The 19,977-nt window shown below is 40.3% G+C and overlaps 1 protein-coding gene across 1 annotated transcript in view; it reads left to right on the plus strand.

The window, feature by feature from the left end:
• Positions 1 to 702: 702 nt before the first annotated feature.
• HIVEP1 (HIVEP zinc finger 1) overlaps positions 703 to 19,977 on the plus strand; it is a gene marked incomplete at its 3' end in the record, with an annotated part of 75,159 nt that continues 55,884 nt past the window's right edge. The window contains exons 1-2 of the mRNA XM_010169786.2: positions 703 to 730; positions 2,351 to 2,431. Coding sequence (XP_010168088.2) covers positions 703 to 730; positions 2,351 to 2,431 — 109 coding nt within the window. The remainder of the gene's footprint in view (positions 731 to 2,350; positions 2,432 to 19,977) is intronic.

Consider the following 19,977-nt stretch of genomic DNA (forward strand, 5'->3'; position numbering starts at 1 on the left):
AGGAAGCTTTACTGTTGCACTGTTTGGTTTCAAGTTTTACTTCCTAAATGTAAATCAGATGTGATATATTTAAAAAGGAAAAAATTTGTTAAATTAATATGGCCAGGCATCTCAAATCTGAATTTGAAATGAAATATTACAAATAAAATTTTGCTTTGCTTTGTCTAAATCTTGTTGAATTGCGTGAGGTGGGAGGTATCATTTCCCAGTGTGTATCTGCAGCAATCAACGGTGTAACAGCAGTCTGATTGGTTATTTACTTTTTATTTTCTCCCCCATAGATCTTATGTCAACAGCATTCAAGCAGAGTGCAGCGTGGTTATTTTTAATGTGTCTTTCTTGGCTGCAGAGATCAAAACGTGAACAGTTTTATGGAGGGTGCATTTTTGCGTCCTGACAACTTCTTATTTGTTCTTGTCACTATTAAAACATTTAATTTCCCTCAGACAACTTAACCTTTTTCTTCCATTTGAAATCATGACAAGGACAAATATTTGTCAACATCCCTTCAACCTGATGTTTCTCTGTCCCTTCCTGCGATGAAGGAGGTGGCCAGAGATGAGAATATCTCTGTCTCTGCCGCAGCCCTGATGGTGATGAGCAGCTGCTGATGTATCACCACCAGCTTCGAGGGCCACCTCGAGAGCTTGCCTTGCCCACTCGAGCTTGACTTACCCACTCTTGCAAAACCTTGGGTGACCGATGGAGCATGGCAAAGAGCAGGCTGCAGGTCGGTTACGTACTGCATCTTCCTTTCTCCCAACATGACGCTGTATTGTACCAGACTCGTCAGCTGGAACGAGGTGTAACGTAGCGATGAAGTGAGGAAATTTTACAGTACCTCCAAACACAGTATGGTTGTGAAGTTCCACCACTTTGCTTTTGGATAAAATGATTAAAAATAGTGTTTTGGATGCAAGAATGAATGATAACTGAACAGCTGCAGTGACTTTTTCAGGATGTTTAGGACCTTAAGCAGAAGTACAGATTTGGGACTCTGTAATGCTTGTGAAATAGAATCGGTATTTTTTAATAGTATATTTAAGTTAAACTTCCTGGGTGAAGGGAACTAAATTTTCCCCCCTTTTTATATATGTGTCTATCACACTGCTCAGTAGATAGGGTCCTGATTCTTTGCTAGCAGACTGTGATAGGAACATGGGTGATTGCCCTGTGTCACCTTCAGACCTGTGTGATTATAATCCTACATCAGCATCGGTGTGACTGGGATTGCTTCGTGCTCTTAACTACTTGGATTGCCAGTTAAAAAAGCCCATTTCTATGTACAAGTGATCAAAGATCTCTGTCACACTCTACCTGGCACAAGTCTACTGATGGTGGATGTGACTGGTAGGTTCACAGCACGTTGGTGCTCTGTCTTTTCCTGAGTGTGTGCCCAGTGGGAAGATTTTTGAATGTCCTTTAGCTGAAGTCCTGTTCAGGAGGGAGAAGGTATTTTAAGGAAGCTGTGGCAAGTACAAATCCTTTTAATAAGACTCTTGTGGTCTAGGAAGGTGTTGCCTGACATCTGTATTTGACTTTGCTGATGGCTATTGAAATGCAGAGTTCAATTTTCTAGATCTTACTGCAGTTGAGTGTGCCTCGATTGCAGGTATGTCCCCACACAATGTCCCATTGCCTTTTCACGGGCAAATACTCCCTTAATTGTTTGCATCCTGCTCTTTACCACTGTCTTTCTCTTGTAAAATGAGATTTGTTTAGGAAGAATACAGCCAAATATTAGGTGGTGTGAAATGGCAGAAAGGGCATTTGTTTCTGGTGGTGGGGCTTGCAGGTGTAGGTAGCTATCTTGTATGGCTTTGGGAGGAACGTTCAGCAGATATGTGATGACCTACTGTAGGAGGAAAAAAGGTGCATGGGTGAAAATGGAGGAGGTTCTTGTGAATGTTGATGTCTCTTGCAAGTCTGGAGCTCAGCCTACGTTCCTGTACACAGAGGGAGAGATGCGCTGCCAAGAAATTAATGTCTGCTTTATTGGGATGTTGAAAGTCTTGGTGCACCATGTTCAGAGCACTTCTGTGGCTTCACTTACAGACCTAAGTTTGGAGGGGGAAAAAAAAAAGTTCCAGCTGGAAAGAAATGTAATTTTTATTTAATTAAAAAAAAAAAAAAAAAAAAAAAAAAAAAAAAAAAAGCCTTGGAGCGCCTTGGGTGTGTTGGGTAATTTGTGTACTCAAGAAATGAAGTTACATAAGTGAAGACACTCCTGTAACCCTTGCCTGTCAGGAAGACCGGCGCCACAGAAGATCCACTCATCTCAGAAGAGCTCCAATAGGTGCAGAAGGGGAGAAGCTTTATCCTTTGCGTTGTATTTATTCACAAAGATAAGCTGTCTTTGGCACGTCTGTTTGGCACCAGAGGAGTCCCAGTTTTTATCCTGTGGAGCTGCTTTTTCTTGTCGGTGTTGTGGGTAGAAGTTTCCTTTGCCAACGTGGATGGGGAGAGGTGGGTATTTTCCATAGTTCATCATAAAGCTTCACCACCACTGGTTGGAAGAGTCTGGGTGAGATACTTCTAGAAGCAGGGTGGGGACTCTGGAGCAAAGTCCTGGGCAGGAGCTCTGGTCTCTGGTGGCTTCCATCCCAGCCGTGTGTGATGAGAGAGAGGAAAGATGTGGAGGTGGCACGCAGCTGAACACAGTGTGTAGGACATCAATCTGGGTTTCCTGGTTAACTAAGAAAGACCCACGTGAATCCTGAACAGTGGACGATGATGTCCAGATCTACCTTCCACGCTTACCAGTGTAAGCCTGGGCAAAGCAAAACTGCATTTACTAGGCGTGCACGTAGTCAGTTAACTCAGTTTATGCACGGACTGTTTCCTTACATTGCTCATGGTACAAAAGTAAAATTTCAACTTTATTTCATGTCTTTATTTCAAATGTAATTTGATTTTTACTGTGAAAATATTTCATCAGTTAACTTCGGGATGTGCAGCAGAACGGCAAATATATTTAATACTTTGCTTAATTTAGAAAAATGACCTTTCAGAGAAAAACACCGTGCTTGTCAAAAATATACTGATGAATTAATTTCTTATGATGCCAGCGTGTTAGTTGACTTTTGAGAGCAACCTTATAGATAATGAGTTTTATTTTTATCTTAGATCTGTCTGATTGTAGTGCCTTGCACAAATCGAGTCACTTTACTGGCTTTTATGGTTATAAATACATATCAAGATTTTGAAGGGAAAAAAAAGGAAAAAAAACAAGAAAAAAAAACCCAAACAAAACAACTCAAATGTGTCTGACCAGTGTGGGTACCTGGAATTTTAAACAATATTGCAGTTATAAGATCTGTTATAAGAAAGTTATAAGTTTTATCCCCCACTCCAACCCTCCTCAAATCACCTTTGCAATACTATCTAGAAATACAGTACTTTAATTCTGATTTTAAATGGCCCTAATAAAAACTGTGTTGCATGTGAGAGCAAATGTTGTCTTGCATCAGAAAATACTAACTTTGTTCCCACAGACTTAAGTCAGTGGCTTTCCATTTGTAAAAATCTGCAAGGAATTTGAAAGCTACTTTAGTGCTTCTTGGAGGTTTCTGACTACAAATTGATTTATGTTTAGAACTTAATCTTGCTCGCTTTGACAAAGCTGGCAACTTCCGTGGGTTTATTTGTGCAGATAGAGTGAGAAAGACTCAGCTTTTGATATAAATACTTTTTAGCTTGCTGGTTTCTGAGAACTATTTTCTTACAGTTAATTATGCATCCTTAAAAATGTGTACATCCATACGCATATGTAGAGGGAGAGACAGCAGTTCAGTTTGCAAACTATCGAGCTTCGTTTTGCCTATCAGTGTTTTTAATTTTAGTTTTGAGTCAGAACAATCTCCAAAATATTAAGACAGACTCAGATCAAGAAAAATTACAAGTCAGGTCACATATATTGTCATATGTAGCGTCATATACTGTATATAGGTGGCTATTACCACAATATCAGTATATTCCAATATATTCCTTTAAAAGTTATTGCTGGGTTGGTTCAAAGTGGTCCTTTGAGGTTGGTTTGGGCAGGGACAGATGTCAAAACCGGAGGTTGGTGCTCTTGCAAGCCAGCAGTGGCTTTTGGGACTCAGGACAGGAGATGGCTCAGGGTGGACGTGTTTGGGAAGGGGTTTGTGGAAGCTGAAATATTGCGAAACAAAAATCCCTTTCTGTGCTTGAATTCTAATAATTAAGATGGTTTTAGATGGAATGGTGCCAACTTCAACGCAAACAACTTAAAAGTTTAAAAGTCCGTGTTGTTTAAAGGAAATATTGAAGGGTTGGTGGTCAGGTATGCTTGGGACTGGGACTGAAGTGTCTGTATCAGCAAAGGAGAGAATTTGAGTTCAGCGGTCTAAAAGGTTGCAATTTGAGTGACATGCAACAGCAAAGCTCAAGTGCATGCTAAAACCACACAGTTTTAGCTCCATCATTAAATTTTAGCAGTATTTTAATTTTTAGGTGTTAGAAATGTCATCAGAATGATTTGGGTTGAGTGTTGTGTTTGCTGAAAATATGGTTAGGTGTTGAAAACAGAAAAGTCCCTCTTGCTATTTTGATTGCTGTGTTTTTGCTGAAGTCAATGGGCAGTGGGTTACTGTCATGTTTGGGTGGTTACAGTCCGATCACTCCGAACTAGGCTGAGCTGAGCATTTTTGGTCATATCACAAGTATTCTCCAACTTTGCGCCGGCAAACTTACTGTAAATCTCCGTTGATCTCTTTTTGGGTGGTAGTTTCTTAGAATAGCTTTAGTTATTGTTGGAATAGTGGCAAGTTTAAAGGGTATTGCATACATGTAATGGTATTTCATCTCAACCAAAACAAAGGATGTCAGTTTCTAAAGCAACCAGAATTATTTTTAACTCTTTCCTCATTTCTTTAAAACAAACCCAGGGTGATTCATCAGCACCCTGACTTGAAGTGGCCCCTGCAAAGTGTTTCAGAGGGAGAATAACAAGTGGTTCAGTGGGCAATTTTACAAGAACTGGCTGTGGACCATAGTGTTTTGTTTTGTGGGTTTTTTTAACCTTTCACGCGGTGCAATTAGTAGCTGGGTGGTGTTCTGAAAATCACATTTGATCTCTGTGGAGAACGTTATCTGTTTGCCCTTACCAGGGTGTGTTCTTCTTAATAATGTGAGTGTTGAGATCCCCTGCTACACAGCTTCAATATTTCATGACAAAAGCCCAAGAGCTAATATCTCGTTGTGTTTAAAAGGGTTTCTCTGTAATGTTTTCAAACAGAATTGATCAATGAATTCATTTGCAGTGGGAAAACTACATCTCAAACAAATATATTTTAAATATCTACCCAAAAGCAGGGAGGAAATGAGAGCTCAGATAAATTGGTAAAACAGAACTGGTGAGAAGTTCAGCTCCGAAGACCTACATCTTGATATTAGAAATGAGTTATGAGGTTGCAGTTTGGTCTTTTTTTTTTTTTTTTCCCTGATGAAATTGAGAAAGATATACTTATTCAACTGGATGTACTTTAATTCCATTAAGAATATTTTCCACCTCCCTATAAATTAAACTGCTGTAATCTTTTAGACTCTTTGCATATGGCATCTTACACAGACTCCTCCGTATTTTTATAGCCCTTTGAACTTCTTCTGTTTCTGAACTAGTTGTATTATTATTGTGTATATTTTTTCCTGAAGCAGCCCAACATTTTATCTGCAGTTGCTGCCCCCTCCCACAAAGAATTAAAAAAAAATATATATTGGCAAAGCACCCAGGAATGAACCTTGTGCAGTATGTGGTTATTTTCAGAGAATCATCGAGACCTGCAGGTCAGTTCCTCAGTGCTGCACACCGACAGGTCATAAATTGAACGTATGAGTAGTTTAAACAGATACAGGGATTCGAGTTATTTGTTTCCTTCTGTATTTCAGTGCTTTGATTGTGTTTTTTTGCCTTGGCATGCTTGTTGTAACACAGCCTTCCAGGTAAAAACATTTTTGCCATAGTTGTCAGTTTAGGCTGCTCACGTACTTGTTGGGTTGTATTGCTCTTGTTGTCCTATGAGGAGATGACTCCTGAGATGCCATCTAATAGACTCTACTTAAATCATGGATCAAGCCAGTAACTTAAACTATTTGCGTGTTCAGAGCTATATTCTGGTAGTAGTTGGAAAATTAGGTCTGTTTTTCTGTATTTCAATCCCAATTTTACAAGGGTTTTCTAATGAGCGCCGCTGGGTTTGTCTCTGCTTCTGTGCTAAATTTGGAGTAACAATTTTCAAATCTTTTGTTTACCCCGTAGCATGTGAGGTCATGAAATTGCAGCCACCAAATCTTCAAAATTATCTACTAGGAATGTGAAAGTGTAAATTTTATCTGGCTGATAATTGGTAGTTAAGGTCAGATTCTGTTACTAAATCCTGGCTTGAGTTGTTAATGAATGCTTGTTGAGTATTCAATTTGAAAACAGCTTAATTCTGAAAGGTCTTAAAAATAAAACTGTCACCATTTAATGTAGTTGGAAGTAATTACTAAATGGGATAAAAACAAATGAGAGCTAAGATATTTAAAGACCCAAAAAATAAGCCTGACATGAATGGGGGGTGTTGTTGGCTTTTAGGGAGGGGTAGCTTCAGGATTTTGTTTTGGTTTGGTTTTATTGAAGTGTTATATGCTTCAAATTTATTCTAAAGTATGAAGCCAAAAGCCAAATACCTGACTACCTCTAAGAAATTAGTTAATCTTGCCTCGGGATTAACCTGAAGATATTTGGATTGTAATTACAAATTGTAACTACAGAAAGTGAGAAGCTGGACAGAAAGACTGCCAAAGGTACAAAAGCATCAGGTCATCTGCTGTAGGAGTATATGTTTATTTAAAATTTGTCACCAATGAAATATTGTCTAATGTTTATTTACAAGGGAAAGTCAGGGGAAATAATGTGTTTAGTATTTTCCTACTTGCTGTGATTTCTCCTAAGTGAAGTCCTCAAAGTATGAACTGATCTATCATCTTCTCAGGAAGGAGAAAGAAAAAGGAGAAGAAGAAGAAAATTTCAGTGCATCGTTTCTACAGTCTAGACACTGTTTATTTGCTTTGTATTGTACTTCAGAATTTTCTTCTTTTTTCCCGGTGCATCGTTTCTACAGTCTAGACACTGTTATTGTACTTCAGAATTTTCTTCTTTTTTCCCCCTGTATTATCTTTTATCCTCCTTTTGTTCTGTCTGCTTTCCTTCTCCCTCACTTGTTTCAACATGGAGCAAAACATTTGCCTCTATTTTTAAGAACCACAAAGAGAGAGAAGTTCTGTGTGAGCTCTGTGCACAACCCAAGGTCTTCCCCATCAGGAGCCTCTGCCCTACTGCGGTTCACACGGGGAATACCAGATATGTGCATTTGGTGGATGCCCACCTTGTCCTACCACTTAAATATCAGCACTGGGTAAATCTGGTGGCAGTAGTGGGGAGCAGGAAGGTCTTACTGATGTGATCCTTGGCGTAGGAGAGGTTGGCAAGAGAGGAAACCGGAGATAGGTTGAGGAGCACCAAGCCCAGCCTTGCTCCTGATTTTTTCTGCACTGGAAAGTCTAGTTGTTCCAGCAGTTTAGTGTGATGGTTTATAACAAGGAGCAAGGTGAATTTGGAGAAGATAAAAGTATTAGGGAGAAGAATAAGTATTTGGAGAAGCATAAGTCTTAGGGAAGCAGCACTTGTTCCTTGGCAGGTGATCATTAATGGTTTGTTAAGAAGGTCCAAGGAAAGAACACCCAAAACTGCCAAGGCAGCAGGTGTCCACCATGAGATCTGCCACCGGTGAGTGCCCCGGTACATCACTGTGAGCGTTGTGTGCATCACTGAAAACCATGCTTCTGTCTCCCATCACAGGTTCTCATCAAGAGAAAGTATCAGATTGACAGCTGTGGCTTTTTTTTGCCTCACCCCCAACACCTTTTCACTTTCCTCGTGTAATTACTGCCCCTTTGGTACAAATTAGGCTTGGTTGAAATGTTCCTGGTGTTCAGTAGGGCTCTCATGAGCTTCAGTGAGAAGTTGGCAGAGCCTTTTCCTTCAACACAACTCCAGGTACATAGGTCAAGGAGACTTGTTGGTCTACTAGCTGTTGTGAACCTCCTCAGAGAAGAGAAATTAAAGAGAGAGAAATTGTCCAGTTGGCCTCGTTCTCTCCTCCTTCCCTTCTTTGTGCGTGCAAAGTTTCCAATGTTATTTTTCTTCCTGTTAACCATGCACAATTTTTGTCTCAGTTACCCTTTCTCTGGCTGGAAATGTGGAAACTTTGAGCGGAAATTTATTTTAGCTGAGCTGTTGAAAAAATAAAAAAATTGAGAAAAATACTTTTGTAAATAGGTAAGAGATATTTAAAACTGAAATAAACAGATTAAGGGTATATATGGGGGGAAATGCCATTTAAAATCTTAATAGTTTTGGAAATTTGGGGCTGTTTCTTAAGTCATTAATTTTAGTACTACCAAGAAAATGTCCAAACAGGCATGTTAAAGTGAAAAAGCAGTTTCAGGACATTATACTGGCTTTGCATTTTCATTGTTTTAGTCAAGTAGCACATCCTAATAATTTCTTCTCCCACTCACCTTATTTTTCAGAAGTCATTGTTTCAACAAAACAAACCAAAAAAAATACCTTACTGTAAATGAGTTAATAACGTTGGGATGCAAATCTTTCCACTCTGTTGTAGTACAGGGTCAGTTTGTGTGAAATCTTTCTGTTAAAAAATAAAAAAAAAATAGTTGTCCTCAAATCAAATAGCTGAGGACTTGGAGTCCCTGGATGCTCATTTGGGCACGTGGCTATTGAAGCCAGCTCCTTCCAGGCATCACTGTTCACTTCCAGACACAGGGTGGGATGGTGTGGTGGCTTTCACCCACACCTTCCTCACCGCCCCCTCATCTTCAATCAGATGACACAAAACTGAGTGTGAATTCTAAATAAAAGAAGGGAAAAAAACCCACCTGGATGATGTTCAGATTGCAGAATGCCATCGTTTTGTAGGTGTGTAAGAAACAGGTAGTTAATTATCTTCCTAAATTTAAAAATGGGGGAAGAAGGCTAGATTTGGGATTTGGTTTTGATTTTACTTGTTTGTTTGTTTGTTTTTTAAAAGTAATCATAGTAGTTTGACGTTTGGCAGCAACAGGAACAGTATTTCTTGTGGAATGAGATGAATGTGAGTGGTTTTTTAATAATTTTTTTCAAAACACTGTTTATATTAATGATATTTATAATATAATATATTTATGATTTTTTGATATTTATAATATCAATATAATATCAGTTTATATTAACTGATATAAATCATACACTTAGCTACCTATATACTACCATATTTGTTCTCTAGTCCTTATTTACTAAACAAAACCTTCTCAGCTTCTTGAAATAACTATTTTTTTGTATAAAAATTAATCAACTAAATTTGCAGTGTCAGCATTCCAGGATATTTTTTACAAGAGTTTATAATGTTGTCCAAGGATGCCTTCGAGATAATCAAAAAAGGAATGCTGGTAAGGTGCTTCAGCCTACTTTCTTTTATTTCTTGGGGAGAAATTTGTTATATTTCTTGGAGGAGAGAGGAGAGAGAACATTTAATTTTTTCTTTTTTTTCTTCAGCTTTGATGCTGATTGCCACACAGGGCACACAGCAAATATTTTAATAACCCCCACACAGAAAGAAAAAGAAACAAATTTTGGTCAGGACTCTACTTTGGAGAAGTCATTAAAGATTTCACTGTTTTATTCACTTTCTTTATATATTCAGCCCCAGAAAAGAACTTCCCGGGCTCTATTGCAACACATTTTTATTTGTCAGTGGTGGTTATAAATCACCCTGGGTTCCTTGTCTCTGCTTCCTTTTATCGGGCTTGTGTGACCTGGGCAATGTAGACTTTTTGCAGCGGTCAGGGCCAGGGCAGTGCTGTGCTGTCCAGGTGGGCAAGGTGCCTGCAGGTGGGACCAGCCGTGTCCCCTGGGGCCAGCCTGGGCTCTGGGGCCAGCCAGAGCAGGCAGGGAGGAGGAGAGAGACAAGATGTGAGCTGGCTGTGCTGCAGGCAGGTTTTAACAAGTGCCTTGGGACCAGCACAGCCCTGCTCCGAGTGGAAATCCTTCGTTTTATGGGATTGGGAGGGAAGAGGAGCAGGGGAGATTGAAAATGGCTCGTGCGGTTTGCAGGTAAACAAGTTGGAGCTGGAAGCTGAGCGCAGCCTTAGTGGGCTGGTGTGTGGTTGTGAACAGAAAATAATCACTTTGTAAGAACGTGGACGTTTGTCACTTGGCCTCTGTGGTGGTTTCACTTGGCCAGCGCTGGGCTAGCAGCCAAACACAGCTTCTCACTCACTCCCCACCCCCCAGGGGATAGAGAACTGGGGAGCAAGGGTAAGGAGACGCGTAGGTTGAGAGAAGAACAATTAATAATTGAAATAAATTAAAACTTAAAATAATAATGATAACAATAATAGTAATGAAATATGCAAATGAGCGATACCCAGTGCAATTGCTCACCAGCCGCTGACCGAGCCCGGCCCGTTCCCAGATAACGATCCCAGGGGAGCGACAATCCCAAACTGAAACCGCAGTCCTGGGAGAGGGAGAGCCCGAGTGAGAGACAGAGAGACCCACCCCCATTGTACTGAACATTTAGGTTGGATATTAGGGGAAAATTTTTCACCCAGAGGGTGGTGAGACACTGTCCCAGGTTGCCCAGAGAAGCTGTGGCTGCTCCTCCCTGGAAGTGTTTAAGGCCAGGTTGGATGAGGTTTTGAGCAACCTGGTCTAGTGGAAGGTGTCCCTGCTGCTGGCAGGGGGGTTGGAACTGGATGATCTTTAAGGTCCCTTCCAACCCAAACCATTCTGTGATTCTATGAATATCCCATTGGCATATCCAAATGCCAATTTAGCTTATTAATGTAAATATTCCTCATTTCCCCTTAGATCTTGCACTTTTAGACTAACAAAACACAAAGTCCTTCAACTTCCAGCAACAAAAATGCAAACATTGGGATGTTATCAGTGTTTTTCTCATAACAAATCCCAGGTTGAAACCAAAGCACAGCACAATTCTAGCTACTAAAAAGAAACCCAGCTCTGTCTCAGCTAAAAACCAGGACAGCCTTCTATCACAGAAGACTCAAGTCCTCTGTTTTTCTTGAAGAAATGGGTTCCTGTTTAGATGGGAGGTTGTTAGCTGGCTGGACACAGGCTCAATCTGGCCCCCAGGATGTTTCCCCCTACTCAATATCCTCTCCCTGGAGAGGAAAAAAAAAAAAAAAACGCATTAAAAAAAAAAAAAGCATTTGTTTTGTCCAGCCTTTTCTTACAAGGTTTATCTGCCATTCAGCCCCTGGATAAGCAGCTGAAGTAGTGGGACACCCAGCTTTTTATGGTGCCGGAGGGTTATGGCGTAGGACCTGTTGCTGTATGTGTCAGCCTGCAATTTGTACTTCAGTTAATGGTTAGCAATTTAGTAACTCACGTCTAATAGTTGTTTTTCTAATAGTAGCAGTAAAATAACAACACTGCAGCACTGCTTGTAATTTCAGCTCATCCTGATTTGCTGGGAGTGTATTGGTGAATATATGATCCGTTTTTATTTCCTTTCAGTACAGAACATCTCCCTTATGTATCTGATTTTCTCTTAAGTGTACCTGATGAACAGCCTCCTCCTTCCCAAAGTAGTAGCTTGGGAAGTGCCTGGCAAATTTGGATTATTTAAGGTAATCGTCTCACAACTTCCTTGCATTGTTTAGAGTCTGCCTAACCCTGCGGAGGGTGCACATGGTTTCTGGAGACATAGTTTGTCCTTGCTCCCACCATCTTCGTTGGGAACAGCTCACAGGCTGGAGAACACCAAGTGCTCAGTAGGATACTCAACACCTGGTTTCTGTCTCGGGTCTTGGAGGAGGATGGGAGCAGGTAGATGAGAACAGTAAAATAAATCACTGAAATGAGATATTGGCTTAATACATGTATTTTCCACCCCAATTTGTGTTTGCCCTGAGAACAGAACATGGAACTATCTAGGGCTGTTTTGTTTGTAAGCTTTTTAGAGTGGCTAAGCCCTGTTCCTGGCTGGAGCACACTGTTAACAGGAAAATGTCATATCTTTGTAGCTTTGCTTAAGTTTTATGTTTCAGGTAAACTTGGTCCTACATCAGCTTTCATGGGCTAGTTTTTCAAAGGCATTTTTCTTTTCATCAATCCAATTTAATTCATTGTTTTTCACTTTAAAACTGCAGCTAGTAACATTTTATTCAGCCTATATAAAAAAAAAAAAAAGAAGAGGGCAAAAACAGAAAATCACCATGGAAAACTAAACTTGCAAGGTCCACAGAGCAAGGTTTAGCATAACGAGTTAATTGTGGATTTTTAGGGTTTTTAGCACTAAGATCCACTGATGCTGTTATGATTGTTCATATGTTGGACTGTATTCACATGCTTTGGCTTGTAACATGAAGACAACTGTTAAGTTCTTGAGAAAACAAGCAAGCAAAAAATGAGATAAATTAGTTAAATTAAAGAAAAGCATTAAGTTTGCATTTAATGTGTAGTTATCCTAAAGAAGGATTTTGAATTTGAAGGTGATTTTGCAGCCCTGTTCAAAGTGGATTTACCAAATAGCATAAAAATTTAAAGTAGAGATACTCTTTGGAGAAAGAGATGTGGGCTTGTTGTGCTCAGAAGGCAATGTAGAGAGTGAAGAGGAAAGGGGTGGAGCAGAGGCAGCTGATCAGGAGGTCCTAAGCTGTGTTAGAGTTGGTCCAGTTAGAAGGAAGACACATGAAGATGCTCCAGCGCTGACAGGAGCTGGTGAGGAAGGAGTGAGCAGGGTGGCTGGAGGTGATGACCTGGAGGCACGTTCTTTGACCTACATGGTGAAGAAAGAAGGGAGCTTGGAGAGGCTGGGCTTTAGAGACAAACTGGAATTAAAGACAGGGTTTTAAAGAAGAGTATCAAGTGAACTTTCCCCAACACACCCCAGAAAGAAAATCTCTGGTGTGTAAATGTATTGAGAGGCTGATATTTACCCATTTAGCAGTCGATAGCCGTTCCTTAGCAGACAAACAGTGCCTGCCATTTTACAGTTAATAAAAATGTCCCTCTGTTGATTCCCCTTCTTTTGAGTGATCCGGGAAAGAGCATGCAGAGTGAAGTGGCAGTGTTTCTGATTTGATGGAGTGATCCACGAAGATGAAGATGCAAATGGAAATGCAAAGGATTTCAAAATGACATGAGGTTGCTGTGCAACCGTATTGTAAAATGACAAATGAAACTCAGTGCGGATAAATGCAAAGTGATGTCCACAGGCAAAATACTCCAACTTTTCATTTAGATTGAGTTGCTTGTTAACAGGCATGAGATCTTGAGGTCATATATTTGTCTGGAGAAGTCAACTGTATACTCACTAGCTGTCAAAAAGCAAATACAACATGAGGAATGTTTATGGCAGTAGTAGAGGAAAACATATCTGTCAACAGTATATATCTGTGGTGTGCCTTCATCTTAAACAGTGGGGTTGATTATGACATCTTCCTCCTCTCATTCCCTTCCTCGCTTCCACCTCCAAAGAGGAGAGAATAGTTCTTGCAAAAGCTGGAGAGGTCAGAAATCTATCGAACAGCTTTGTGTAAGGAATGACTAAGTAGATGAGGCCCTGCAGCTGGAAGAAGAGATGTGAAAAGCTCTTGTGGATTCAAAGCATACTCGGAGAAACTAATGTAGAAGCAGTCGGTGGGACCTGTGAGGTTCAAGTACAGCTTCTGGACCTTGCTTCAGAGCTGTGTGGTTTTAGAATCTGGGAGGACTTATCACCTCTCCTGTTTGGCTTTTGCATCAACTTCTGCTCTTGTCTGCTGCTGGAGGCAAGACATTGGGCTGAACTTTGGCTTGGCTTACAGGCTTTTGCTTTGCTTTATTTTTCATTAGAGTCATCAGAAAATTATTGTTTTTTTCTTAGGCTTTGTACTATTTGTTGTCCATCAGGTATATTATAAAGGTATATTACCTGATGTTGTCCATCAGGTAAATTATAAGAACTTCAGTATCTAAAGTCCTGCTAGAGATCTAATTATTTAAACCATTTCCATCATAATTTCAGGATCTCAGTAGAGAAGTATTTTTTATGGTATGCTGGACTGGTTCAAGCACCATTGTTGGTACTTTTAGGTTCCTCAGTGGTGAATTTATCTACTTATATGATTTGTGCCTTGTAAATTTGGTAGCATTTGAGGAACTCCAGAAATAGAGGAAGAAATTACAGAGCAGTTTGACCCTTCGGAGAACTTGAAGAAAGCCTCTGCTGTTGTCTCAGGTGATGAAACACCAGCTCTTGATGTTGATCTGCCTGCTGATCCAGTTTTGTGCCTTTCTGTGTTGGGCAAGCCCTCCCTCAGCAGCCTTGCAGTTGAGGACGAGTGCTTTTGGAGTACTGGAAAAATGGATGGAAAGGTTTTTTTTCCTGTTTGGCTGGGGAGTGGCTGGCTTGACTGTTTGCTGCTTTGGTATAGGATCTGTATTTGAGAAAATACAGACATTAAAGAAGTCTTTTGGGCTCAAAGTGGTTATTTTTACATGTTTCTGGTGAGTGGAAAAGTTGTGGGTTTGGTTTCTTGGTTTTTTTGTTTTTTGGTTTTTTTTTTTTAAAAGCTTGCAGGTATTTCACTGGCATTTATTTAATTTCTGTGTTAGGCTTTAAAAAAAAACAAAAAAAAAACAAAAAAAAAAACAAAAAAAACCAAAAGAAAACCACACTTTCTTCCAGTTTGTGGACATCAGATCAAAGGTGAGTAAACCTACCAGGAGGAGGGAACCTATCTCAGTACAGAGGGTATGAAGGTGCTTGTAGCAGCAGCTTGCAGAAGGTGAATTAGGGTGACTCGTGGTTGGCTTTAATATTTTGTTTTAACTTTTAACCCCAAAGCTGGATTAGGTATAGGGGAAAAAAAAAAAAAAAAAACAACAAAACAAAACAGAAAACTAAAATGAAGCTTGGAACAGTGAATGCCCTAGAGGCTGTTAAATAATTATTAAACAGATTTTAGTGATAATAATCACTCTTGTCCTAGGTACCCAGCTAGAATTTGGCAGTCAGGACAGAACAATGCTCTAGCCATCAGCATAGCAATGGTGTAATTATTGTGCTAGGTGGCTGATAGAGGAGCTATGCAAATGAGCTGCAATCAGTACCTGTGTTTGTGCTTTGTTAGGGGAGGGAGGCAAGATGTCAGTGAATTCTCTCTGGTGGCACAGCTGGTGGCTCTCAGAAGTAGGGGCAGGTAGAAAAGGGACTTGCCATGGAAAGTGCTACCCTTGCCCAGTGGCTTATATAGGGTGAAAAGGTGCCCAGCAGGAGATATTTCTGAAGATACTTCACCTGCACTTCTGAATTTTTGTGCTTGGCAGTGACTGTGCCTGTCCCCATGGGTACCTCACCATTCACTGTATCCTTCTGCTACCAGCACTGCAAGGCAACAGCCACCCAAAAATCCTCCCCCCCTGCCAGCAGGTGCTCAGTTTTTAATGAGTTTAAAAGCTTGATAATAAAACATTAAATCATGTGAACAAAAATAAAAAAAGTTGAAAGCTCCCCAGTCGTAAATTACATACAAGGGGCGATGGCTTCAAACTGGAAGAGGGGAGATTGGGATGGGATATGAGGAAGAAATTCTTTGCTGTGAGGGTGGTGAGACACTGGCCCAGGTTGCCCAGAGAAGCTGTGGCTGCTCCTCCCTGCAAGGGTTGAAGGCCAGGTTGGATGAGTCTTTGAGCAGCCTGGTCTAGTGGAAGGTGTCCCTGCTGATGGCAGGGGGGTTGGAACTGGATGAGCTTTAAGGTCCCTTCCAACCCAAACCATTCTATGAAAGACACAGGGACTGAGTTTGTGTTCATATGCAAATTGCTTATGTAATTGATGCACATTTACCTTGTCAGCCTCATCAGGAGCCCTTGCCATGTTTAAGTTATGTATGTGGTGACAGGGATAAAGCTATTATAGATACAATTCATATCCAACCTCTCCGTTGACTGTTTTATTGTATATACAGTGTAGCTGGTTGTTGCTGATACTAATTGACTCTGCAGATTAGACTGTAGTCTCAAATACACTAGCCTCTTTTTTTTTTTCCTAAAATGAAGAATAATAAGAGGAGGATTTTTATCTTCTGTTTTCAAAGGAGTTATGTAAAGTATCTGTCATGGGTCTTCATTTTTAAATGCAAATAATTATATATGACAGGGAGTATGATGAACATTCAAAGTTGGCATTAAAATGAAAATGCATAAAATTTTCCTGAAAAACTGATCAAACAGGTCATTGCTCAAGGTTATAATGACTAGGAGATCATTTTAAGATGTTTTAAGTCTCATTTAAGATGTTTAAAAAGTAGTTGGTAGTTTTTAAAACAACTGCTCCTGCATCATCCTACTAGTTGCTAAGAGTTTTGAATTCACATTTCCTTATTTTTAAGAGGTCTTTTTTTTTTCTCCTCTCTCTTACAGCTGTATGAGCAATCTTCAAACCCAGTAGCATCTGACAAATGGAGATTTAATCTGGTTTACCTTGCATTTATGATAGGCTGGGGACATCAGTGCTATCAATTGTCAGGCTGGGTGTTTGGCAACCCACTAAACTGTGCTGCTCTGATTCTCTAAGCCCCAAACTGGAAAGGGGAAACCATAAAACAAACTGTACACCAAAAAGCCATCAAGTTCCCACACTGTAAAATTACAGAGAAGATACAGGGACTGGTTTTGCCTCATCTGATCTCTACCTTTTAATCTGAAACGTTCCTCATTAAATTAGAAAAGGGAAATATATGAGGACAGAAGAGTGGTTTCTAATTAAAAGTGGGTTTAAATTTGAGTGAGAAGAGTGCCTCGTCCTGTGGGTTTCTCGAACTGCCTTTTGCTGCTCTTTGCCAACTTTGCAGCTCTTCATTTCATGGTGGGAAGGCAGCGATGGGAGTTCTGGGCCATCACAAGTGATGGAAGCTCTGGGTCACCAACAGTGTCCTCAGGTGCCCGGGTCTGCCAGCCCCTGAACCTCCTGGCTGTGGGGTCTCCTCCTTCTGCAGCGAGGACCCATACTGCCGTCCTGGGGTCCATTGGGACCCACTGCCCCAGCTCTGCTACTTGGGTTTTGGGTTTGGAGGCTCGACCACGGCACAGGGCAGCCTACATGCAACATGCAGGAACCTGCCAAGCCTCCGTTCTTCCCGTGGTCGGGCAAGAAGCAGCATCCCATCAACTGCTCCACACTCTCAATTAACCTAATGGGCTCCGTGTACTGACAAGACTATGGCTTTTTTTTTCACCCTTCTCTTTTTTTAATTAACTGAATAAGGGAAATCTTGAGATTCATCTTGGTTAACCAAAACACATTAGGACTAGGTGTTCTTGTTTTAGCAGGTTGTAAAGAGCCTTTCCTCCTCCTCCTCCTCGTGAAAAGGAGAAGCCAAGCATCACAGCCTCCTCGCAGCAGCGAGGTGCGGGCGCTTCTGCATCCCCCCCAAGTCCTGGCAGGTACCTCATTGCTGTAGGGGGGCTGCCTTGGGGCTGAACGCTGCCTCTGGTACCCAGGGAAGGGCTGATAAATGCCCCCTCTGAGGGTGAATCCACCACCTGGGGAAGCGCTCCAACCTTGCATCACCTACGCGTGGTGCATCACCTACGCATGGTGCATCATCTTCGTGTCCTCCATCATCTTCTCATCCTCCATCAGCTTGGTGCAGTTGCCCTTTCCACCCCTCTGCTGCCTGCATGGTGTGGGCACTGAGGCTGAAAGCGTGAAGCTTCTCTCTGGGGAGGTGTGAAATGGCTCAGGTGGGACGTGGGGCTGGGCTCGGGTCCCTCTGTGTCAAATCTGAGCTCTTCTTCATACGCCGTGCTCCTCTGCACTGTCTGTCTGGTGCTCAGAATATGTTATTTATCCAGCTATCTATTTAAACATGGTGGTTTTCTGATGTTTTCAAAAACACTTTCCATCCAGTGAGCTGCGAAGCCTGGTGGGTTTCAGTAGTCAGAAGATGGAGATTTCCGTAGAAGGTCTCAGACTCTTTTCACTTGCTTTCTGAATTTAAGTAGCAATGGAAAATACAGTGTTTTGAACTTTCATCCCTGGTTTTCTCAAGCTGTGCATCCCACTTAAAAAAAAAAAAAAAAAAAAAAGAAAACCCACCTACAATTGTGTTTTCAGTGAGTAGAGACTGATTGCATTGATGCACTTCAGCTGAAGAATATTTTGTCACTGCAGTTCTCTGCTAGTCATCTAGATGACCAATGCAAGAAAAAAATAGTTAAAGTGATCTCTTTCTTTGTCTCCATTGAAAAACGTGCAAAGTGATTTTTAAAATAATTTTTCAAATGTTTTCTGATGCAGTAAGGTAAAAGAGAGTGTGGTTTTTTTGAGAAAGCAAGAAGAAAAACTGTTGCCATCTGAAGCTGTTTTTGCTGGAGGTATTTTTAGGATGACTCAGGCATAAGGCCCGAGAGGAGTTCTTGCCTTTAACTGAAGGGAAAAAAAAAAAAACTGCTGACATTTTCCTTCCAGCTGTTTTGCTTAAATACTTGAATATAAAAACCCAGCCTTTCAGACAAGATACAAATTTGTATTTTTTAAAGTTGCAATAAAGTAGCTTGCTCTTAGCTGATTTTCCATTTATCCATAGAGAAGCAGGGTATGTGAGATTAAAAAAAACCCAAAAAACAAACCCTTTTTTGTTTTAGAGCACAAGTTTTAAGTCTTCATCGAGAAGAAAAAAATAAGACTTCTTTATAGACACCTGCAAATACGTATAATGAAAAATATTTGTGTTTGGGTGTTTTGCTTAATGAACATCATTTCCCACCCACCACCCCCATGGAAGCTTCCAGGAGTCCTCCTCAGCGAGTGCTGCTCCCTTCCTCTGTGTGTTGTCACTGGATGGGCGACTTCTTCAGCAGGACAAAGTCATTTCCTGACGCTGGCACGAGGATTCTCTTTTTTGAGCAAAAAAAAAGAGATGGAAAAAAAAAAAAAGCAAAACAAAACCCCCAAACAAACCCACAGATAGAATATTTCTTTTTGCTCCAGCTTAAATTGCTGTCAGACTGGTTTCATATTTTGCAAACCTCACGCTTTTCACTATTTCTGCTTTCCTTGCTGAAATTCCTAAACCTTTTTTTTTTTTCCTTAACTGACCGTATAAATAAGGCATTTAAAGTTTTTCTTGAAAATTCCTAATGCATTTGTAATGCACATAAACATGTTGAATTTGTGTATGTTGATATGCATATGTCCTTTTTAAAAAAAGGAAAGATCTTTATAAAATGCATTTTATTTTTGGTATAATTAAAATCTATGAGGTTGTATCTTTCAGTGAAGACAAAAAAATAGAAGATGCAAAGGTGGTAAAAAAATCTCATTTATTTTTTTCATTTAAAACCTCACCACAACACCACCCTATCTAAGTCAGACTGTTGGTATCCATTTAATGATCTGTCACAGCAGGAGGCGTGTAATACTGTGTGCCAATCTCCTTCCTCGCATTCCTAAAAAGCACAGTTACGTTATAGATTTAAAACCCCAAGGAACTGGATGGTATTTCCATGCAGCAGATACCTGCTGGGAAAGCAGGTTTTCAGTAATGTGAAAAGGTTTAATAGTGGAGCAAGAAAAGCCATTGCACCCGTGTTGTTTTATTTTACTTTAAACACATGCGTGTGTATGTGTGTGTGTGTGTGTCTATATATATGTATATATATATATAAAAGCCCCTATTATATGATATATGTATATATAAACCCCTATTATATTATATATATATAAAACCCCCTATTATATGATATATATATATAAACCCCTATTATATTTATATTTATATATATATATAAAAAACCCCCTATTATATGGTGTTGCCTTTGATTTGATTCTTTGTGGTGTGCACCCACCTGGGATGATAACCAACAGCTGGCTCTGTGGCTAATATCATGTGGAATCT

Source organism: Antrostomus carolinensis, unplaced genomic scaffold (genome assembly GCF_000700745.2).
Source record: "Antrostomus carolinensis isolate BGI_N321 unplaced genomic scaffold, ASM70074v2 scaffold2336, whole genome shotgun sequence".
NCBI lineage: Eukaryota > Metazoa > Chordata > Aves > Caprimulgiformes > Caprimulgidae > Antrostomus > Antrostomus carolinensis.